The 25,469-nt window shown below is 41.7% G+C and overlaps 1 protein-coding gene across 2 annotated transcripts in view; it reads left to right on the top strand.

The window, feature by feature from the left end:
• PLOD2 (procollagen-lysine,2-oxoglutarate 5-dioxygenase 2) overlaps positions 1–25,469 on the top strand; it is a 137,129-nt gene that overhangs the window by 11,099 nt on the left and 100,561 nt on the right. For both annotated transcript variants that reach the window (XM_088472037.1, XM_088472036.1), the window contains exons 2-3: positions 19,879–19,970; positions 22,708–22,844. In XM_088472037.1, the coding sequence (XP_088328163.1) occupies positions 19,879–19,970; positions 22,708–22,844 (229 nt within the window). The remainder of the gene's footprint in view (positions 1–19,878; positions 19,971–22,707; positions 22,845–25,469) is intronic.

The raw sequence follows: 25,469 nt of genomic DNA, 5'->3' as shown, positions 1-25,469 counted from the left end.
ATAGAGGGCATGATTCAGCTTTTGGAAATAGTTATGGCAAGTAACTGTGGACCTGGAGAAACCATGTTGCAATATAAGGGGTGCAAATACATCTTTTTTTTTTTTGTTGTTGTGCATGTGAGGTAAATAGTGGCTGCTTTTGCATGTAGCCCATCTATGTAGCATCTTTATTTTTACTCTGCAAATTAGATTGAGTTTGTACATGCCCCTCCCAAATCTAAATCTCTCTGCACATTTTCAATTTACCCCACCTGCAGTGCAGCCTGGTTTTACCAAGCTGCACAGTTACATGCTATATCTTACTCTATTCCCAAAGCTGAATCAGGCCCAGAGTTATGCCGCGTATCCACTTGCCGATTAAACAGAGCAATTGAACGATTATGACATCTTAATCGTGCTTGAATTGGGCATGAAAATGTCGAAAATGACCAGCGATGCGCACTCCCACTGGTCGTTTCCAACATCTATCATCGCCCGATCATGCCGGTCAATCTGCCGATAACGACATATTGGGGATGAGGGAGGGTGCCTGCACTGAAGAACACATCACTCAGTGTGGGCACCCACAGTATGAAGAACAACTGCACGATTACGATGTCGTAATTGATCAAACGTTCCTCAGTCGGGAAGTGGATAGAATGCCTGATCTGCTTCTCATGGGATTGAGGACTAGGCCCCTCCAGGATTTTTCTTTTTTTTTCTTTTTTTTTTCTTTTTTTTTTTCTTTTTGTAGCCTACTGTATATAGTGTGTACATTTTGTACCCAAGTATGAGGTTTCTCAGACTGGTACAATATAAGCAAGTGTTAGCGGAAAATCTGTATTTTCCTTCATCTCTTATGACGATATTTCCAGTCCATGAAGTAGAGACGATGTAATGGTTAGCATTACAGCCTCGCAGCACTGAGCTTGTGTGTTCCATTCCCACTATGGCCCTAACTGTGTGGAGTTTGTATATTCTTCCTGTGCGTAAGTGGTTTTTCTATGGGTACTTCGGTTTCCTCCCACACTCCAAAAATATACTGGTAGGTTAAATGGCTCCCAACAAAAATTAACCCTAGTGTGTATGTGATAAGGAATAAAGATTGTAAGATCCACTGGGGCAGGGACTGATGTGAATGCCAAATATTGTCTGTAAAGCGCTGCAGAATATGTATACGCTATATAAATAACTGGTTATAAATAAATGGCGAAGCCTCTGTCCCTTACACCATGCTTCATGGTATGGTTAGGTTTTTTTTTTGTGTTTTGATGCATATTTGGGTTTGCACTAAATAATAGATTTAAAATGTTCACTCTTGGTCATAGAATCTTCCTCCCACTTGGTATGAGGGTCTCCCACATTGTGTGTGTGTGTGTGTGTGTGTGTGTTTTATTTTATTGTAGTCACTGCCATATATCACTTGATATCAATTACACTTGTCACATAGACGCTCCTGGACAATGGCCTGTACTATACAAAGTCACAGTTAAACTCTATTCTCTCTTTTTCTATAATGGACTTTACAGTCCTCTGAGGAGTCGTAAAACATTTATATCATTCTTACCTGTTTCGTTGTTTTCTTCTACTTTTTCCTCTAATTTGCTTTGATCCTCATTACGGGGATAGCCACAAATATTAATTATCCCCCAGATGATCATTTTCATCCACAAATGCAGCACCCATAGTTATCTATGGGGAGTGCTGTGCTTTCGGATTTACCAAGCGATTGGCCCCGATAGGATAACACCATCCTATAGTAGACTGTGGGCTACTAATTCACAAATCTTTTCATAGGGAGCCCTCCTTGTTGCACCCCAGTGATGCATGCGCTAGCTGACTGCCGACGCATGTGCACTGGCTGCCGAGTCCCGAACCAGGATAATGCTATCATACTGCTTCCAGTTCTTTGCCGTTATGGATTCTTATCAGAGCTGGTCTCTTGCAGGAGAAATGTAGTAAATCTGCATGAAAATATTAATTTTCACATTGTGAATTTGCGCAAAAAATATCTGTGTGATAAATATGCCCCTTAGAGGTATGATAATTACTAGTAGCTTATGCATCTGTGACTATTATTATGCTCTGACAGATGCTTGTTTTCCACACACAAGTTTGTTCATATTTGTCATGGGGCGGGGGATTTTAATTAATATGTTGTACATCAGTTTCCATGGGATGGGTACTGGATGCCGGCACTCGGGATCCCTGCAGTCAGAATCCCGACACTTGTTGGTCAGTATTCTAAATCTCACCCTCTCCCTACCCTAATCTCTCTCTCCCCGCACCCTAAACCTAAGCCTCCCCCTAGTGCCTAACGCTAACCCTCCCCCCAACCCTGCTACTTAACTTCGGGATTACAGCAGTTGGGATTCCGGCGGTCAGGACTCTGAGCGCCAGAAACCCCACAGTCTGGATATTGACCGCATCCCATTTTCCATATATACTGCCTTTATTTCACCTCATTTGGACGTTATTCTCTTTCCTGTTTCGATATTGGATGAAACATCTGCATTCTGTTGCACATGGTTATAAAATATGATTGAATTTGCCCCTCTGGGGATATTTATTTTTATGCATTTTTTCTCCTTAGAGTGTTGTCTGAAGGCTCCAAGGAGTTGTCAGGGAAAAAATCCCGACAAACGAAATGTTTGTGCTTCCTGCTTGAGCATCGTAGGAGCAGAGAGTGCAGGGGAACGTTAGCATAAGGGCCTGTCAGATGGGAAGTGTTGAGGGGGCAGTGAGGATAGCTGTGAGGGAGATGAGGTATGCTCTGTAAAAAAAAAAAAAAATAATTATAAATGTAAACCATAGTTGTAACAATATATACTTATTTTGTATAACCCATGACTAGTTTCATGCACTCATAATTTAATTGGATTGTGGCCCACTTGTAAATACATATTAGTGGCTCTTGAAATATTTTTATTGAGTACCACTGGTTTAATGATCCAGGAAGTACTCTACTTTCACTGCTGTAGTGAAAAGGGCACTTTTTTATACATTGAGTCTCTCTTGGCTGATTTGAAAGACTGGTTCTCTTTTCTATCACAGCTATAAAAGGACACAATTTAGAAAGCTACTTTTTAAACACTGCTGAACAGTTTTTGGAGCATCAATCCGTGTGGGGAGATTAGTCAGTCCTTTCACAGATGTTAGTCTACATTTCCACTGTATGGCACTGTGGATTATTTGTGGTGCCTTTATAGTTAAATAAAGGTGACAATGTTTCATTGCTCCTAATATTGACTCTGTGCAAATTGGGTTTGATGCTGAAATAGACACAATTAGGCCCCAAAACGCACGTGTAAAATGCGTTGCCTGAAAAAGCTGCAATTGTACCCATATGCAAGATGTGTGCAGGTCTCCACAGTAATATATGTGCCAGCAGTGGTGTAACTAGAACTTTGTGGGCCCCATAGCATAATGTTGAAGGGGCCCCAGTGCCTCTAGAGATACACCTCTCTGCAATGCTCTACCTCATAAATGCATTCAGATGTTGACAATGCAATTTTAGCCTAACATTAACCTTGACCATCACCCTACTGTAATTCCCCTATTTGCACCCTAACGCTATTTGTAGACTAAAAAACTGCAACCTTCTCATAAATTCATGTGTCAACATTTAGAATGACGACAGCCAGAATGTTAACATGATGATTTCATAACCTCAACGGACCTTCATTTCTAATATATAGTTACTGTACATGTTACACTTATGATTTATTAATATGTAGTAAGTGACTTGCCTTCATCAGGATCCACTGGTAGCTCCCACCCAGGAGAGTCATGATGAGACTTGGCTCTTCTCACTTTCACTACCGAGGATGGGGAGGGAAAAGAATCTCAGTGTTGCCATCTCTGAAATGTAAAATAAGCAACCAATAAGTAAAAAACAAGCCCAAACCAATCATAAATTGGGCTTTTTATCTGGGTGTCTTTGTCCTCATTCTCTACCTGCCTAACTTTTTTTTTTTTTTTTTTTATTCCCCCTTTCACTAACCCTAAATATGTTCATGTATGCACAGCCTTATTATCTGCCTATATTGCTTTTCTCACTCTACACCAGACTCCATATTTTTACCTCCTCCTCTTTTCATACCTCATTCCCTTGCCAGTCTTCAGCTGGGTACACACTTGCTGATGTGTGTACACAGCGAAGCGGCGCCCGACCACTCAATATATATTGGGCGGTCGATACATACTGCACGATGCAGTGACCGAACACCTGATATGTCAGGCACTGTCTCCATCCACTATGCCAGCGTCAGCACCTGGATTGATCCATGGGCCCTACATGCAGGCCGACGGAATGACCCTGATGGACGACCCATGGGAGTGCGCAGGGTCGTGCATAGTGGGTACACACTGGCCGATGTGGACGATATGTCAGTCCGATCAGCAGAATCGGGTGACAGATCATCTAGTGTGTACCCACCTTTCCTTTACCTGACTCCCCATTCTTCTCACCCCTCTTTATTACCTCCTTCATTCCTGTCACCTGTCTAATTCTATTATCCCCTCACTACAACTGCCTCAGTAATTTAACTCTTCCCCCATGTACCTGCCTCATTTCTATCATCTATTTTACCTCTCCCTCTTGCCTGCCCCCTCCAACTTCAGCCTGTCCACTGGCTACTGCCCTCTATTCCCCAGACACAGCCTCCCCCTTCCCTCAGGCACTACTGGTATAAAAACACACCACCACCCTCAAAAAAAGAAGCCCAATTCCGCTTGTTATAAGCGGACTTGGCAACAATGGAAAGGATCTGTAGCTGATGTAAGCAAGAGGCTGGTATATGGGAAGGGGCCAGCCCCAGCAAACAAGCCACTCACTGTCAGACTGGAGGCCAGCTTGTAATAGGACAGGTCCGGACACAGTGAGCCCAAGTGCCCAGACCGCCTCGGCCATTGAATAAATATGAATGGGGGGAGTTCTGAGATGGATAGCTATATATCTGGGTGCAGTGTTGGCGGCCCTAGTGCGAGGCCCTGTGGAAACCATACCTCCTGCACCCTTGATAGTTACGCCACTATGTGCCAGGCATGCATCACATGTGATTATACCCATGGCATGTACTACTAGTTTTACTTGCAAAATACACATTCACTATTATACTTTAATACAACTTAAAATCAAGGAAGGTATAGGAAGTTAGCAACCAACAGGGCTGCCATCAGAAATAGTGGAGCCAGGGACTGACAAACTAGACCACTCCCCTCCCCAACACCTTTATCCTAAACAAAATATACAAACTTTTTTTTTTTTTTTTTTGTAAAATCTCTCCAGCCCTGCAGTGTCTCCCTAACCCCAGCCAGCAGTGCAGCACCATTCTCTCTCCAGCCATGCGGTTGCTCCCTAACTTCAGCCAGTCACCTTCTGTCTCTCCAGCCCTACTTTGAGTCTCCACTCTCCAGCCCTAGCCAGCCCCCACACCTTATTCCTACACAAAACACACAAACCTTTTTTTTTAGTCAAATCTTTCCAGCCCTGCAGTGTTTCCCTAATTCCAGCCAGCAGTGCGTGACCTTTCTGTCTCTCCAGCCCTGCAGTGTCTCCCAACCCTCAGCCAGCACTATTCTGTAGTTGATGCCCTGGGTGTCTACCTAACCAAACCAACAGTCCAGCACTTTTCTGTCTCTCCAGCCATGAGGTGTTTTCCTAACTCCGGCAAGTCTCCTTCACTCTGTCTCTGTCTCTCTCTACAGCCCTACTTTGCCTATAGTCTCCTCTCTCCAGCCCCTGCATTACATGCAAGTCACTCACCACCTCCTTCAGCTCTGGCTGCACCTCAGGTGCCATGGCTCTTCTCCCTTTCAGCGGCGCTGTGGCATCATGTCACATGCACCGGCTCTCAAAAAAACAAACTTTATTGCATGGGCACAACGGTAGTAGCCGGAGTGGGTGGGCGGTAGGAGCGTACTCCCTTATCACACGGGGTAGTACCTGGTGGCACATCGGTCGGAGTGAGCCCCCTTGTCACTTTTAATTTCTATGGGCTAGTAGAGGGTGCTGGTAGGAGCAGGAGAACCCCCTTCTTTTTGTTTATTGCATGGTGCCAGGTGGTAGGAGTGGGCAGGCACCCACTCTCTATCCGAGTGTTGGGGAAAGTGATTCCAGTCCTGGCAGTTGTTCCCTGATGGCAGCACGGACAGCAAATCATATTGTCCCTATAATTTTATATAATGTAGTGTACTAGATAAATGATACCTAGGGCTGGATTGATGCTATGAACAACTTCTACAATTTTCTAGAACATATGCTACATCTCCACCATGTATGTGAAAGCAGATGAAGAATGCAACTTTTCGCAGCATCGGTACATTCACATTCAGCCAATCGCCAATGGTTTTGTATTGTTGGATACCATCTGTATCAGCCCAAAGGCGCCTGCAAATTATATGGCTTAGACCGGCATATGTACATCTGTGTGCTGGTCTACATCTGTTCACTATTAGACAAACATGCCCATACTGTATTCAGCTTACTTTGGAACACCCTTTGCATCCCCGATACCACCTCTCACCAGAGGCGTGACTTAGCTGGGTGACATCCAGTGCGGCTGGACTGAGATCGATCTCTCGAAAGGGGGTGTAGTTTTGCGGAAGGGTGTGTGGCCACGACCTGTGAATCCACGCTTCCTTGTGTGTGCCGATCTTGGGGGCGTTACCGCCTCCCGTTCTCTGCACACGGTGGGCTTCCCCCTCGCTCCTGCAGCTGCTGGGGCAGTCCAGTCTCTCCCCTGCCTCTCTCTGTGTCCTGGCTTCACGATGTCACCATCCGATAGGGTGACACCAAAATAACAGTGCAGCTCTGTTAATTTGGTGTCACCCAGTGTGGCCCGCACCCCCCTAGTGACACCAGTACCTCTCACTAACAAGCTCTTGTGTCAAAAACACTGAAGTCTTCTGATTACCTCTCCCCTTAACAGCTCTTTGTAAAGTGTCCTTCAGTAAGCTTACAGAAGGTCTTCCCGATTTATGAAATCTGTTTGACATTTTTAGCATCTATCATGTAACCCCATTTCTATTTCAAAGGTTGACATTTTTGATACAGGCTGATGTATTGACATGTTGCTAAGTGTATTTTTACACCATAAGCATTAATTTCCCTCAATAATAATAAAAAAAAAAAAGAAGTGACAGCGATGTAGGAGTGAAGACATAATTTTGGGGCTGTTTTTTAATCTTGCAAATTAAGAATGTGCGGCTCTTTTGAACGATGGAGGTTCAAGTATGTCCAGTTTCCAATCACTGATATATAGCTAGTTTTTCTTTTACATAGTTCAGTGTATGACTTCAAAGGCATTATAGGCATAATAATCAGACCTTTTTCTGTGTAACTATTAGATACTGTTTCATGATTTGCAGCTATGAGTCTGATCATGGGTTTTAGAGACCAAAATAAAATAAAGAAGCAATATGGTGGTTATTGTGGAAAATAAAATACTTACATAGCATTATTTTCAAAATAATGTATATGTTCTTATTATACACAATTTTAACACTATTTGGGACTACTATATGCGCGCATGAAACAATATTTAATCAATAATTTGTCCAATGCTAATTCTAATTTATTTGACTGATTTGGGCTTTAAGGGTAATGTATCAAATCTTCTAAAGAGTGGAGATCTCAACAAGTGGAAAAGTTGCCCATAGCAAACAATCAGCTGGTACAGTATTTATCAAGTACATTCTATTAAATGTAGGTAGAAGCTGATTGGTTGCTATGGGAAACTTCTCTACTTGTCGAGATCAACACTTTTTAGAAGGTTTGATACATTCCCCCATAGTCTCTGAGCTGAACCCGCAATGTGATGTTGGTTACTGTAAAAATGATCCAGGAAATTGACTTTGCTGCTCTCGCTGTGTTCTGAAGAGAAATATAGGGAAAAAAGTTATATTTCACAGTTTGAAAAGTATCACTTGTCAGTCTGTGTTTGTAAGTTAAATATTATGATTTGCTTTTCTAAAAACATTGAGGTTTTTCTACAAAGGGTGCATTTAACTTGGTGAGTTGGACAACTTTTTTTTTTTTTTTTTTTTTTCATAAATTTTAAAAACAAATTGTAGTGTGAAATTGTGACCGCTTGTCGTCATGCAGATGTCTAATCCATAACGGGGCATCTGGTTCAGTTATAAACCGCAAAACATGTGTTTTATGCACAAGTGCATCTGATTGTCTACCCGGTGTGTTCTAAGGTGCACACTTCCTGGTCTTTGGAAACTTTTTGTAAAAGGGAGACTTACCTTCAGCACTGGTGTATATACAATTATACGTGCAAATTGTGTGTGTATTTGTGTGTACAGCTAATGAGAAGCCCTTACTTTTGATGCTATGCCTTCATTTTGCACAAGTAGATTGCAGGTGCATGTTCTCATTATTGTTGCTCTCTCACTTCCCAAGCCATTGGCAGTTTTATAGAATAGAAAATGACCTGGATTGATTTACTTTTTTTTCCTTTCCCTAAATGCAAATTGAGAAAAGTTATTGAGGGGTTTTTTTTTATTTTTTTTATTCTTACCTGGTCAAAGGGGATTACTAGAGGAATTCCTTGACTCTCTCTTCTTTGGACCAGCTACCTACAAAATCTATGAATCTTTTGGTAGTATTTAATACTGCTATGGGTATTTAGGACAATCGGATGCCAACATCATGAACGTCTGTCTGTCATCTAGCGGAAGGAAAAAAAAATATTTGTAAGATGAGTTTTCTGGTAATACGTCTGATGTATTGGTTTCTTCCTGGGTGTTCTTTTCATACTCCCTGTGTGTCCTTTCTTTGTATTCCAGCTCCTGGGAGTTGGAACATTTCACTATGTATCCTGTACTTCTGTGCTGGTTATATACTTCTGCTTTCCATCTTGGAATTTTTTATATTCTTATAATAGTTAAAGGGATACAGTTCTTCATTATCTAGCTCTGTTTAATTGCTGCTAGCTAAGGTACTGCACAGATTGACACATTTTTTTGGCAATTGGAGGTCTATGGGCCAGTGATAGCCATAGACTATAGAAATCACTGATATTCAGACCGCTAAGACAGCAGGTGCATATTGTCGGGACAGCCACCAGTCTTGTCCAACTGGCAGCCACATTTCCCTACATCATAAAAGTGTAGTTTCTTGTGCCAAAAGTTTTCTGTTTCTCCTCCTGCTAATCTATTTAACAGTAGAAATGTCTTTCTTTATAATGCACTGTTTCAAATATACACATGAACATGTTGCTTGTATGATGTAAAACTTGATGTAGCTGTGCTTCGCCTTCAATTGGACATTCTGTTTAGACTAGCTTGTTTCTAGTTTGTTTTGTTTGTTTTTAAACACGTACTGATGATGATTTTTCTTTGCTCTCCTACAAATCAAAACATTTTTCTTTTCAAAACTTCTTTATTAAATGTATAAAAAATGCACCTGCCAGTTCTAACACAGACTTCTAGTGAGGGTGTAGCCTATGACAACTTGGGATCTATAAGGGAGATGCAAAACATGAGAAAAAAGACATGTTTGGGGCAAGAGAGGTTGAATGATTATAATGAAAGAGAAAAAATCACTGTTGAAGGCTATAAGAAGAATGTCGGTATTTATATTTGGTTTTCCAGACTTCTGTAATTGATTATAATTCTGCACAATGTCATGGACTACCGTGGCAACTACAGTCACATGATGATGTGATCAGAGAGGTTTGGGAACATTCCTATGAGCTCTGGGCCCGATTCAGAGCCGCTCGCTCTGTATCAGGGCCGAGCTTTTTTTTTTTTTTTTTTTCTTGGAGCACCCAACCACCCACAGCTATAGCGAGCGGCCATGATGATGGTCAAGACCATCGCGACCATCGGGCTTGCGACAAGACCCTTGTGGTAGGGTCTCGTTCATCGCATGCCCCAGAGAGCTTTTGGCTCTAACAGAGCTGGAAGCTCTCCACTGACATGACTTGTGATGTCAGTGGGGCCGCCCCCAAACGGCAGGTGTTCTCATGGGAATGCCTCTGTTTGGGCAGCCACCCCCCCGGCCCGCCCACCAAAGGGGGCGAGCTGTCACTCAACATTGACAGCTCGCCCCCTTTGGTGCAAGACCCGGAGCGATGGATTGCCCATTGCTAGCCGGGTCTCGTGCATGCGCATGAAGGAGCTGGCTCCGTCGTGCGCATGCGCTGTGGGCCACAATCGATCCGGTTGCGAGCACTCAGCGCTTGTGACAGGTCTGAATCAGGCCCTCTGTGTACTAAAAAAAAAAAACACCTTTTCCTTCTCTCCTATTTGTGTTCACATGATATGCTGGAAGTCTGCAGGTAATTTTTTTATTTTTTTTGCAAACTAAGATAATCTGTAGAAGGACCGCAAAAGCAAATGACTTACTGCATGCTTATCCTGCACCAGTTGCACCAAACAATATTGGTGTAGTATTTTGCCTACCAATCAGTCACAACAGTTCCCTAACTACGTTCTTGTTCCAGATTGTAAATGAAAGTCAGTATGTTTATGACTGCCACTGCCTGTAATCCACCCATTTGGACAGTTGTTTGGATGATTTATGAAGGAAAATATACAAGTAGACAGAATAAAAATGCAGTTTTCTTCCTGCTTTCATAATAAGATTGACCTTGTTTTGCATAAGAGTGAAACACAAGTATCACGGCACCATCATTTAGAATGTTGTTGTGTGCCAATGTAGCAGTCTACAATGGTTTCATATATTTACTTTGCTATATTAACTTTTCAGTGTAGACTTTCTTTTCTTTTTCCTTTTTTCTTTTTTCTTTTTAAGACTTTGGCAACTCCACTTTTTCCAAGATGTTCATCTGGCAAATTATTTTCACAGGACTCTAAAAATATCAAAAGTAAAATAAATTGAGTAATATTGGTCATCTGAGCTGCTATTATTTCATCTTTATTTAGTGTTGTTGGCACAAATTCAATTGCAATTGTACAGTAGTAACATTATTACCATAACTTAAATAATACATGCACTGGCTAGATTACATAATGGATTTTGAACTTTGGATTTGTTTAATATAGTCGACTACTTTCTTTTATTTTAGAAAGTTGCATTATAGTTTATGCTATTTAATATTTTTGAAAACTCTCATTTAAAGTGAAGTAAATAAACATCATTACTTGTGTAAGAAGTGGAGGTTACCTTTTGTAAGTGCACATTCTGAGTATTGATAAGTGATTGTAACCCTAAAGTTATGAACTGTATGTGTTATGTAAGAAAACAGGTATTTGTAATTATATACTATAGCATGGAAAATAATTGGCACATTAACATTAAGATGTATCATGTTAAGGGGCATAATTACTAATTATTGGGCCCTAGATCCGATAGTTATCATTTGTTATTGCCACTATTTGCAGCAATAAGAAAATAGATACAGCTGCCATGTATCATTGAACACATGCAGGGACATTGGAGTCAGTTTTACTTTTACACATTGCAGGAACAATCACTTTACTTTAATTGTCCGGTGGCCGCTGCAGCATTATTTTTATGTGCGCTAGTGGTGAGTGATGGGGAGGTGACTAATAACTCTCCTGGTACTTTTTGCGGAGTTTAGACAATGGTAAATAGGCCTCTACCCACACTTGCCAATTCTCCCTGATTATCGGAGACACTCTCTGAAATAGTAGCAATCTCCTCGACTCCCTGAAGAGTCTAGCAATCTCCCTGATAACCGCTACATAATGGGATTAAGGTGCTATCTTAAAAAAAAAAAAAAAAAAAAGATATATGAGAAATAAAATATATATTTATTATATTTTATTCTCTCTCATACTGATCATGGTGATGCTATGTGCCATTTACTGCTTCTAGTTGGCTGACAAAAAAAGTTAAGTATTGTTTGGTGAGTGAAAATAGTTTAGAATTAGGGATGTGTGCCGACCCCCATGTTTTTGGTTTTGGATCTGGTTTTGCAAACCACACAAGTGTTTTGGATCTGGATTTTTTTCAATTAAAATAAAAAGAGCAGTTTTTTAAAAACTGCTAAAATCATGTAATTTTTCAATCCATAACCCGAAATTTGGATTTAAAATGCGAAATCCGAACCACAAAGATCAGAACTGTGACCCGGATCTCTTCAGGACATTAGAACCGCGACTCTGATTTACCCAGATTCACGAAATTCGGGTGGATTAGGATTTCTGGAGAACCGAACCGCACATCTCTAATTATAATCGCTGTTTAACAAGTAGTGGAATACGTCTCACTATTCATAAAAGGTGGCTGATCACAGATTTCTGAAAGCCTATTTCCTCTTCAGAAAATTAAACTACAGTCTTGTTACTGACTAGACACTGTGCACCATCCAAATATTTTCCTCTTTAGACCAAGCTAAATGCCAGGTGTCTGTTGTTTGCCTTTCCATTTCCTCGCCCATTATAATCACATGTGTTGCTACAGACAGAGCAGCTAGTGGTTGTACAGGTAGATTTAAAGAATAATGAATATACACAGATGTTCAACGACTCAGTGTATGATGTTGTGGAGAACATTTGGTGAATCCTGATGTAATGACATCACCTACTTGCACTCATTACATGAAAAAGTGCTGTGCAACTAATGCTGCGGCAAGACTGTTGTCTAATTGAATTTTTCTCACAGAGGTTAGTATAGTAAACAATATCAAGGAAGACCGTAAAGCAGACAGCTTTCCAGCCAGCGTGCTACTTCCGTATTTCTTGTCCAATGCCAGTTCTTTTGCCTCAGAAGTTTGTTTGAATTGGGTGAGGGACAGGGACTGACTGGCAAATTTATGCCCTTTTGTACACTCACTTCCTAACAACAAGGACAAAATTAACCCATGTACATCATACTACTGACTGACTTTCAACAGTAAACCATTGCAGACTCTGAACCCCAGCATTAATGCTTCACACAGCAACCCACCCCACAGTGCTTACATATACTGTAGTCCTGGCTCTCTATCACATCATCCACTCTTACCTGCAATACAGCCAAGCCCCCCCCCCATACTCCTGAACCTCCTGCAATCAGACCACTGGCGGGGTCATTGTCCACTCTGTCACTGTACAGGGCTCCAATAGATTTGCAGAAGCATTGCAGGATTAATTCTATTTAAGTAAATGAAGCAACTACATCAAGTGTTATCAGGTTGGTTGGGAACTGGTCCAAATAAATTCAAAAGGCACATACCACCTGGCCCAGTCCACCTCTGGAGGGAGATGTGAAGCTTGTGGATATCTAAGACTGAGACTGGTGATGACCAGAGTATGGTTTGTTACCTTATGTTTCATAAAAGTGGTAGTGATCCCTTTCAACACTAGAAGAACAGAAAACTGACATATGCCTGGGTTGGCTTAAATCATGAGAGCTGACTTGAGTGGTGGTAACCTGTTATGCATTAACCAATGACTAGTTTTAGGGGTGATGCTTGATAATTTTATATAAGACTCCTGCTTCAGGATGCATGCCTCTTTTCCTGAAGAAAATCCCTAATCCTCCCTCCCTATTTGATGAATCAATTATGAGTTGGATACCCTAAGTTGGTAACGCTGGCTGCTGCTGGTACAATAAAGTATTCTTTGTTTATTTTGAATCGCAATAAACTAAAAACTTTATTACACCAACTGTCAGCAATACACCACACCGCTGTAAAGCATAGGAGCTGCGGCGAGAAGATGAGCTGCCAGAAAAAGGTTAATGTCTGTGAAACAGTATGGGGCTGGCTGAAGCTGGAGAGACACTAGGGTGCTGGAAAGACAGAAGGTTCTGGCTGGAGCTGGAGAGACATTGGGGAAGGAAATAGAGAGACAAAAGGGGCTGGCTGGAGGCAGAAGGGGCTGGCTGGAGAGACACTGGGGGGTTGGAAAGGCAGAAGGGGGCTATTTGGGGAGACTCTGGGGGCTGAGACAGAAGGGGGCTGGCTGGAGCTGGAGAAACACTGTGGGTCCGGAGCGACACTGCAGGACTGGAGCTGCATAAACCCAGGGGAATGAGGCTGGAGGGACACAAGGGGAGATGAGGCTAAAAAGAACTAGGGTAAAGTGGCTGGAGATTTTCCACAACTGACAGGATTACAGGCACATTACTTCCTCCTCTCCAACCTCAGCTGTGCTACTGCACAAGCTGGAGCCACCTCAGGTGGAGGGGGCACCACCATCTATTTCACCTCCGGGCATCTGGCATAAGCTTACGCCCCTAGAGATATTGCATGAACAAGTCAGGAATCGTACAACGATTGTATAGGGGTGCTAACCAGCTTTAAGAAGAGCATTTTTTCACTTTGTACTTATGTACAAATAGTTTCAGCAGCATTTATTATGGATATCATTGGCTTTTTTTTTCCTTGCAGTAATTTTTAAGTTGGTTACTAAAGCTTGGTATAAATTGGCAATTTTTTTTTTTTTTTTTATCATATTTTAAGATGCAAATAAAATTGTGTATAAACTGCATTGTTTTTTATATTTGTTTAGATAAGGTTAAAGGGGTATAAATTTGCTGATTGTTAGAGGCATTAATTTAGGAAAAGAAGTAGTAAAAAACTGCAATACAAAGTAAATGCATACAAAAATGCAAATATGTTAACTTTTCATCAATATTGGACCGTGCTTAACATATATTGGATATGTGTATTAAATACAACAATTTTAATTAAGTCACATAACCTTAAGGTTTCCAATGGACTTTCCAAGAAATCTGATATTAAATTAAAAACACAGGGCCGGAGCACCCTGTGCTGGCCCTTAAGTAGGCACCCATACATCGCGCGTGGCCAAAATTTGGGGCGTGGCCTATTGTAATAATAACAAAAGGCCACCCTCCCAATGTGACGCTGTTTGGAGGCGTGTCCACATGGTATGCCTCCAAATAACATCAGGCTGGGGGTAAAGTCCAGCCCTCCATCACTGGCTGGACTTCCCCCAGCCCTCTCCCATCAATGAATGCATCCATCCAGCGCGCAGCATCCATTCATACTCCTGGGGTCCAGCACAGCTGCGGCGGTGGGGGTCCCCAACCTCCTGATCTGACCACCCTCGGGCCACTTTGGCCCACGGGTGGAACAGCGGGACAATACAGCTGAAATCGGAATGCTGGGGAGGGGTGCGCCCTCTATTGGTGGCGACCCTATGCGACAGCACTGGTCGAACACCCGTAGAGCTGGCCCTGTAGAAACATATTAGCAGTTTTCTGATTTAATAAGAGTTTCTTGGACATTCAAGTAGGGTGAATGCTCCTTGACCCATGGACATGTTAAATCATGAGATTAAAATATAAATGTTTGTATGAAATTTGCAGTTGAGTCCGTTGTGCATCTGCTAGGTGACTTAGGAAACTAGAAATTGTACATATCAGTCTTGGCTCAGTGACTGTCTTGACTATTCCACCTATGTGTGTACTAATATAAACAAAATTACAATAACCCTTAGATGTACTGGAGGGGACGTAGTTGGCATCCTGTCGTGTAGCATGCTGACAGTAAATACCAGTGCTGAAATCTCAACAGCATTGGGATCCCGGCACCAGTATCCCGACCGACGACATCCTGAAGGTAAGTATCACCAGTTAGGGGAGGGTTGGGGTGCGAAGTTAGGCACTAGGGAGAGGGTTAGTGTTAGGGTGCGGGGAGGTTAGGTTTAGCCACCAGGTAGGGAGTGTTAGGTTTAGGGTGCAGGGAGGGGAGGGGGTGGATAGGCTTAGGCACTGGGGGGAGGTTTGGTTTAGGCATCGGGGAGGGTTAGGGTTAGACTTACCTGATCACCTTAAGGGTGTCGGGATTCTGACTGTCGGTTTGCCGCTGTCTGTGTTCTGACCAGTGACATCCCAACCGCCGGCATTCCATACCCAACCCGTACTGGAGGGGTCTGTCAGTGTCCTATATAAGTAGGGCTAGTATGCACTATAACAGGGACAGCTGCCTCATTGAGAAAGAGAGTCACCATAAAGACAAATGGGGTTGCCTCTTGAAGACCAGCCATGCGCTGAAATGTACTGGGGCTCTTCTTGTCTCCCTTCTGCTGTGCAGACCAGGTTTTAAACATTGGGATACCTAGAGTTGCAAATTTGTAACCATAATGGTTCTGTTATAATGGCTCTGATCCCTGCCTGTTGTACTAAAACAATTACACTAATGAAAACTCTGCTCCTTCAGGAGCCTCCCTGTTCCAGGACGGTAGAGGGATATTAGATACCAAATAGACTTGTCTCATTCCTTTTTAGGGTGTATTTTTTTTTTTCTTGCCACATTGCTCCAACCTCAATCAGTTTTTCTTTTTGTAAGTGCTTGCAGGGTCCACCCAATATTTGGAGCAACAGGACATTTTAACACACAAATAGGGCACAGTGTCTCACAAATAAACATTTCCATGAGAACAGTGGGTGCATGGGGTGCCATTGCTATGGGTTCCAGAGGCTTAAGGGTTCCTGAACACAGGTCATATAGTTGTCTACCAAGTTACCAGAATTGCCTGCTACGAAATTAGTTGTGACCCGTTACAGGCCTAAATGGATGACATTATAAAATCCACTACACAATGAGGTGTGTAGTGGATTTTATAATGGTAAAGGAGGCCTGTAAGGTGTCATAATCTGAACTGAGCACCGTAATCTGGTATAATATGAAATGGAGGGTACTGTCATGTTACATAATATGAACTGGGGCACTGTAATGTGGCATAATAATAATTGGGTGGCATTGTATGAACTGGGGCCACAGTGATGTGGCATAATATAAATTGGAGACACTGAAATGTTTCACTGTATGAACTGTGGACACTACACTGTGGCATAATACCAACTGGGCTATTAAAATGTGGTAAACCGCCTTGTATTAGCAAGTATTTTAGGCTCCTAAGTCCATACTAAATATCGTGAGCCGCGATCTGTATACTGGAAATGTGACAACGCACTTCCGGGTCCGGCGCCATCTTGGTTGAGGACCGTATAGTATCGGACGTGCGGCCGCGCACTTCCGGGTCCGGCGCCATATTAGTGGAGGCTTAATATGTGACTAAGCCCCAGCCATCTTGCATGGGGCAGGGGATAACTCTACTTTAATGAAGCATAACGCAGCGGCTGTTTTATACTACATGGCGCTCATGGCAGCCATTTTATTGGTGTAGTGGCCCCATATAGGTGACCAAATAAAATCATCCACCATTTTAGGTGTAATATCTGGATACAACCGGCAGCCATCTTTCTTAACCATAGCGCTAAATAATAACATCAGAAAATCGTTCTAAGCAGTGCAGAATAAATATACATAAAAATCATATATTAAAATCTTATAATATATGTAATGTATATAAATGAGGAACCCATAATAAAACCAATTAAATAGCAAGGAAAAAACAGGATAAAACAGGATACAATAAGGTAAAATAAAAATGGAGTGTCTTTTAATCCCGGTATGGTATGGCAGCACTAGTAGGTGCTGTTATTCCCCTGATATAGAGAGGTATATCTATCTATCTATCTATCTATCTATCTATGTATATGTATGTATGTATGTGTGTGTGTGTGTATATATATATATATATATATATATATATATATATATATAATGTGTGTGTGTAATATAAAAATATATATATATATATATATATATATTATTATTTTTTTTATTATTATTATTTTTGTCATGCATATCAGTCATTGTTCAATTGAATTGGAACTTAAAGTCTAAGGGGAAGATGTATCAAACCTTCAAAAGAGGTCATATGGAGAAATTGCTATTAGCAACCAATCAGCTTCTGGCTATTATCTGAGGCACATTCTTTAATATGCTAGCTAGGTAGAAGTTATTTTGTTGCTATGGGGACAACTTCCCCACCTGTCCTCTTTTATAAGTTTTAGTGCATCAACATACCAAAACCACACACTAGGGTACATTTTATTCACCAATTAACTAGAGATGAGCGGTTCAGATTCTGTGGAATCCGAACCGCTCCGAACATTGGGGATCCGAGTCCACCCGAACCCTGTTCGGGTGTTCACCGCCTGACTCGGATCCCCGTTCGGGGCCGAACGGCGGCCGCCTGATGTCGGATTCTCACTAGAGAATCCGACATCAGGTCTCCTCGCGTGTAGGGCAGAGCGCAGTGATAGCGCTCTGCCCTACACAGACACACAGCCGCCAGCGGCAGCTGTGTGTTTGTTACAGCAGCCAATGAGAGTCACACAGACTCTCATTGGCTGCTGCACGGAGGGAGCCGGCTGGAGCTCACACATGAGCTCCGTCTTCCGGCTCCCTCCTCAGCGTGTGACAGAGCGGACGGCGCGGGAGCGGGGATACAGGTAAGTTTTTTATTTTTTTTATTTTTTTACTTGTCAAAGGTCCGGGGGCGCTACTGGGGGGGTCTGCTACTGGGGGGGGCTATACTACTGGGGGGGCCATACTACAGAGGGGCCTGCTACTGGGGGGGCTATACTACTGGGGGGGGGTCTGCACTACTGGGGGGGGGGTCTGCTACTGGGGGAGGCAATACTACTGGGGGGGCCATACTACAGAGGGGCCTGCTACTGGGGGGGGCTATACTACTGGGGGGGGTCTGCTACTGGGGGGGCCATACTACTGGGGGGGATCTGCACTATTGGGGGGCCATACTACAGAGGGGCTATACTACTGGGGGGGTCTGCACTACTGGGGGGGGTCTGCTACTGGGCAGGGCTATACTACTGGGGGGGCCATACTACAGAGGGGCCTGCTACTGGGGGAGGCTATACTACTGGGGGGGTCTGCTACTGGGGGGGCCATACTACTGAGGGGCCTGCTACTGGGGGGGGGCATACTACAGGGGGGGCCCATACTACAGGGGGGGCCCATACTACAGGGGGGGCCCATACTACAGGGGGGGCCCATACTACAGGGGGGGCCCATACTACAGGGGGGGCCCATACTACAGGGGGGGCTACTACTGGAGCAGCCTGCTACTGGGGGGGCCTGCTACTGGGGCAGCCTACTACTGGGGGAGCCATACTACTGGGGGGGCATACTACTGGGTGGCATGCTAATGGGGGGCATGCTAATGGGGGGCATACTACTGGGGGGGCCTGCTAATGGGGGACATACTACTGGGGGGGCCTGCTAATGGGGGGCATACTACTGGGGAGCATTCAACTGGGGGCACTGCATAGTGGACCGTACTACTAAGGGGACTGCATAGGGGGCACCACTGCTGGGGGACATTGTGTAAGGGACACCGCTACTGTGGGCATTGTGTAAAAGGGTCACTACTGTGGGCATTGTGTAAAAGTGGCACTACTGTGTGTCGTAACATAAATAAGAGACACTACTTTATGGTGTAATGTGAATCAGGCCCTATGTGCGGTGTAATGCTAATAAGATTGTGCACTGTGACTCCTAGGGCCGTAGCCCACTTTGTAAACAAGTACTGTGACTCTGCTGGCCGTACCCCACTGGGTGGGTGCACTACTTTTCATTTCTGCCACTGCTGTGTGGCAATGTGTCATAGATGTGCTTTATACTGTGGTGTCTGTGTCGTTGTGCCGCTGCTTTGTCGCTTAGTAACCAGTCAGCTCACTGCAACCTTTGGCCAATAATGTTGAAAACAATATTATAAGCTGTGATATGGTCTAAATTGACTGGAAATTAATGTTATTGAGGTTAATAATACTCTAGGAAGAAAAAAAAGACCAATTTATGTGATTTTAGCTTTTTTTGTCAATTTTTGTAAAAAAATCCAAATCCAAATCCAAAGCCAGTCACCGCAGTTTGGCAAATCCAAATCCAAATCCAAAGCCGGACGACGAATTAGAACCAAATCCAAATCCGGCAAAAATGGTCCGGCGCACATCCCTACAATTAACCAATCAATGCCCATAAAGGATTTTGCATTATGATACAGCATTACTTTTAATTTTAAGCAATTTTCTGAAAAACAAATTAATATTAAACATTTTTTGTTTTTATTTTTTAGATAAATTGTTGGTTTTAACTGTTGCAACACAAGAAACAGATGGCTTTCACAGATTTATGCAGTCTGCAAAGCACTTTAACTATACTGTGAAGGTAGGTATTTCCCTCAAATAATGGTCTGTCTGACAGTGTGAGTTTTTAATGTGAAACAATTATATTGCAGTCATAGGATTACTCAGTTATAAATCTACATGATTCATATACTTCTCAAAAGTTTTTTTTTTTTTTTTTTTTTTAAATATATTGTGGGTAAGTTATTGACAGTTGCTCATCACAGCTGCACCAACAGTTCTGAAAGTCGTATGAGGCAAAAACTGCCAAATATCTCAATTTAATTGCAACTTTACTAATTCATTTGAGTGTGCTAATGTGGCCATATTTTGCAAATGTAATTATGTGATACATTGTAGTAGTGATAATAATATGCATGTTTACATTCTGTAATGATGCCCATGTGTTGAATGGAACAGGCAGACTGTCAATGCTCTGTATTCTACAATGCTGGGTCAAAAATGTTATTTAAGAATAGTCAGCTGGTCCTAGTGTAAAATATAATATAAATATATATTAATGAAAACTATTCATAAAATGTTTATTTGTAAAATTTTGGTTGATATTTATATAAAACAAAGTGTGAGTTGCATTTTCTATAATATTTTTTAACTTTTTTTGTGACACATTAGAATTTGATCAGCTTTAAATGTGATTTTTAGTGATTCTCTTGGTTTACAAAAATTGATAAATAGCTATGGATCTTAAATTGCTAGATCAAACAGATGTCATAAAAGACATAAAATATTACATATAAAAAAATTTAAAATATTGAATAGGCAATTCGATACCCTATTCTGCTAGGTTTTGCTGTACAATTATTTGTTGTATTTTTAATATACCCCTTTCTACAGGTCATTTGGTTTCATATTAATTCTCTTAACAGTGCCACAATAGGCAAAATGCTAGTTTTGCATACATGTAATCCAATTCGTACTGACAAAAAAATAGCACCGGCACATTAATCTAAATCAGTGGTTCTCAAACTCTGTCCTCGTTACCCCACACAGGTCACCCAGCCGGTGCATAGGTGTCCTCATTACTCACTGACACATTTTAAAAGATTCACAGGTGGAGCCAATTATTTCACTTGTGGTTCTGTGAGGAAACCTAGAAAACAGGGGTCCTGTTTGGGGTCATGAGGACAGGGTTTGAGAACCTGTGATCTACATGTTCAACATACATCCTTTAAAGCCCAATAAAAATGTTTTAATGTTGATTGTTACATTTATTTATTTTTTTTTAAGGCAGAGGTTGCTAAATGTGGTCCTCAAGGCTCCCCAACAGTTCAGGTTTTGGATATTAGCCTTAGTTGAGCACAGGTGGTTAAATCAAATTTACTGGGGTACTAATTAAGTCACCTGTGCTCAGCAATGGATATCTCTAAAACTTGAACTGTTGGGGAGCCTTGAGGACCGCGTTTGGGAACCTCGATGTAAGGTAATGGACATGCATGTAGACATTCTAAAAGTGTTAACTTTGTGTAAAGTTCAATGTCACCTGCAGCGTTAATAAGTGTTAACTACTGATAATAGAGTTCTATGAGAATGCCCAGTAATTAGTTGATACACTAAGCTTTGAGAACACAATTTGATTATTTTTTTAAGCTATCATAAAGTACAATTATATAATTTTAACAGACACTGCCTTTCAGTGTATACGAGCCCTTAATAAAAATCAAATCTTCACATATATATATTTTTTTTAAAGTTAATAGAACAATTGTTCTTTTGTCAGTCCATACATTCTGCAATTGTATGGACTGACAAAAGGAGGCACCAGGTCTCCACAAATATATCTAAGTAATACAAATACATAGATATAATAGCTGACCTTGAATGCAGTGGCGTAAGTTCATCCCAAATGCCCGGAGGCAAGTTATAATTTGGTGCCCCCCCCTGTTGCAGCCGCTGACCCTGTAATGTAGCAGTTCGCATGCAAACACGCTATAGATAGGCTAAGGCAGCAGCTGATGGGCTGACATGGAGCTCTCCACTGGTGTATGGTGGCTTCTCAGGTGCTGGGAATAGGTGCCATGTATTAGGCGACCATGACAGTACTCTCCGGGTACATAGTTACAGCCCTAAGTGGGGTGAATATGTTGTAGACCATGGAGGAGGTGCCCACTCAGAGCTGGAGCCCGGCGGCAGGTGCCTCCATGTTCTGCCCCTGCTTGAATGGTATTTTTTAAATTTTTTGAAAATGATGCTTGTTTTTCATTTCACCTTGACACCCTGAAAATCTCCCCTGACCATTATGAAAGCCATTTAAAACTTCAATATCTATCTGTAGTCTGCCCTGTTTTTTATTTTGTTCTATTTTCCAAACAATGAACAAAACTATTAAGACTATTCTCAAACTAGAAGACCTTGTGTAGCAAGGATATGATTTGTCCTGTTTTGATTTGTGTGCTTATTTTTATTTTTTCCATAATGATGTGTACAGTATATGTAACCTCTCTCTCATAGGGATCAGTGATTATGTTTTGAAGATGGTTGAGTTCTGTTTCCTGTCCATTCTGTAAAGCCAGCTGACCCTTTGCCTCCAGTATGAGATAATATATTATTTTATAAAAATATATTTTATTGGAAACTCATTCTGTTTTTTTCTTTTTTTTTTCTCTTTGTCCTCAGTTAACGCAGTTTTAAGTATTTTACATCCAAAATATGGTTTTAATTGTACCTTGGCCTGGAGCGATGAGCAAAATCCCATATATTTGTATTGATCAAATGTCCTCAACAAGTTATACATATGTTTCTAATGATCACATTTCTTCTAGGTTCTGGGCAAAGGAATAGACTGGAAAGGTGGTGATGCAGCATATTCCATAGGTGGCGGTCAGAAAGTCCGATTATTAAAAGAGGCTTTGGAAGGATTTACAGAGAATGAAGATTTTGTTCTTCTTTTTACGGACAGGTAACAAATTTAACTGAAGCAAATACAGTAGAATTTGGTTATTCTGTTGAATCTGTGTCTTACATTTTGGAAGATCACATTGTCGTATATCAGCAGTCTATCTCATTTTGAAAAGTCTCTAGAGTTAGAAGATCTCTCCACCTAGAAGAGACCATTTGAGTCATCCAGCAAGCAAACGGTGGGTGGGTAATAACTTGCTGAGAAGTTGGAACATGGGTTCCAGGAAATGTTAAGTGATTTTGAGAAACACGTCAGTCAGGTTGTGCGGCTGATCAGTTGGGTTCCGTACAGCAAGGAGGTTTAAAAAAAAAACAAAAAAAAACAGGCCCAACTTGGAAAGTAAGAGGTAGGAGGAAGAAAATTAAGGTGAAAATATGTGGTAGATTGAGATTTTATTGACAGTTTTTTTTTTACTTTTATATATTTAGTTTGCATATTTCTTAAAAGGTAAATATAAATTGTAATCCCTGATTTCCCCAGTTCCTAATTGTGTGGGTTCAGGAGATGGTGTCTAGAAACTAAACCATACTTTGTGGATTTAAATGTCCTGCATGCATGTTCAGCATATACTTGGTAACTGTAGACCTGACATCCACAGGGCACACACAATAATGAAATAAGAAACAAGGTCATGGTTGTAACCAGAAACTTGGTTAGTCAAAGTTTGTTAGTTCAAGAATAAGGTAAAACTGTTACAATTCAAATAGTTACAAAAACATATTGCAACTTGTACTGCTAATTTGGGTTTATCAAATTATTGGGAAAGTTCTCGGGGAAAAAAAGGGGACTGTTGGCAACAAAATTACTCATGATTTGTGAACTAAAACTCAGGAAGATCTAGAGCAGGGATGGCCAACCAGTCAGTCAAAGAGCCCAAAAATATCTGTAGGTATGTCAAAGAGCTGAGATCATGTGCACACCGAAGGTGCACATGCAAAAAGGGGTGTGGCCTTGTGCCAGCTTGGCCACTTACCTGGTATGATTTTTGTAGGAGCATGTAAAAGCACATGCACACAATCACCGTGGAGGTAACTATTAAGGGGAAAGAAAAAGCCAGACTATAAAAAACATTGAAAAAATAATTCCACATAAAATACACTGAAAAGACAACATCCACAAATAATACATTGAAAAAGCCACATCCACAAAAAATACATTGAAAAAACAAAACAAAACAGATTCACATAATACAATCCAGACCACCCCCATTTGTCACTCCAGCCCTCCATGTATCACTTTAGCAGCCCCTCATCTGTCACTTCAGCAGCCCTCCATGTGTCACTCCAGCAGACCCTCATATGTCACAAGCCGACCCTCATGTGCCACTCCAGTCCAGCCACCTTCCCACACACTCCCTCCAACTCCATGGGCCACTCCAGCCCCCCACATGTCACTAATGAAATGAAAAACCAAATAAAAAACCCTCACAGCTCTTACCTTGTTGCCGACTGTCTGTGTCACGTAGGTAGGCTCTGGCAGGTTCAGTCACAAGTTGAGCTTTAACTCCTCTTTGCAGTGTGACATCGCCCATATATGCCTCTGGAGCAGAGCAGACTACTGCTGCAAACGACGAGCCTCTTCTGAACAGCTGCGCACCTATCAGAGGAGGCATCCAGTGTCATGCAGGGGAGCCGCATCAGGACAATAAAAGAGCAGCATGTGGCTCAGAGCCGCAGGTTGGTCACCGCTGATCTAGAGGCTAAAATACCAGACTAGGCTACAAAAGCTGTGGTGGGGCAAACCTTTAAAGTTCCTTTTCATATTCAGACATTTTGGTTTTTCCTTTCTCCATGAGGGTAGTTTACTAAGTGGTGGGTTTACAAAACTGCCGGGATATTCTGAGGTTTACTGGTAGTTTTGCTTACCGACAACTTGCTGAAGTCAAATCCAACACAGTCCCAATTGTTCCTCATTTAAAACTATACCCACCAACAGATTTACTAAGTTGTAGTTTAGAAAACTGATACAAAAATTGCTGCAAAACCACCCCTAAAAAGGTGGCGTTTAGGGGTCTTATTTCTGTCAAGGGATGACTGAATACCTGCAACCTTACTTTTTAGAACTCATGGGGATTAATGGCAGGTTCAGTTTAGAAGGTCAAAATAACCTTTAGTAAATAGTGTGATTTTGACTATGAACTCGCCATTTATCAATTTCTAAACCCCACCAAAACTGCCGTTTAGTGAATTTAGCTCCAAGATACCATGTAGCACGTCACATTAATATACCCTTTCACACATTCACATACTCGTACACTTCACTGCGGCTTTGCTTTACTCCTCACATAACATGTTGGGGACAGAAAAAAACAGAAGGTGAGTAAATAGTCCATACTCAAGACTCACAACATGGGTTCCACATTCTATGTAATTGACTTTAGTCACAGGTTTGTGATAGCTTTGTTATTGTGAAATGTTTTTATAGTATCTATGTAATCTATTTAATGCAAAAAGTTATTGCAAATATTATTTGTAATATATCCTTTAATGCTCCCCACACGTGTCATTTTCTCAGTATTCAGGGTTTGATGTATCAAGCAGTGAAAAGAATGGAGAAGTGAACCAGTGGAGAAGTTGCTCATAGTAACCAATCAGCTGTGAAGTAGCATTTATCAAGTATAGTCTA

This window comes from Taudactylus pleione, unplaced genomic scaffold (genome assembly GCF_031769625.1).
Source record: "Taudactylus pleione unplaced genomic scaffold, aTauple2 ptg000120l, whole genome shotgun sequence".
NCBI classification, from domain to species: domain Eukaryota; kingdom Metazoa; phylum Chordata; class Amphibia; order Anura; family Myobatrachidae; genus Taudactylus; species Taudactylus pleione.
The sequence above is the reverse complement of the archived record's forward strand: the minus strand, read 5'-3'. Positions and strand labels throughout refer to the sequence as shown.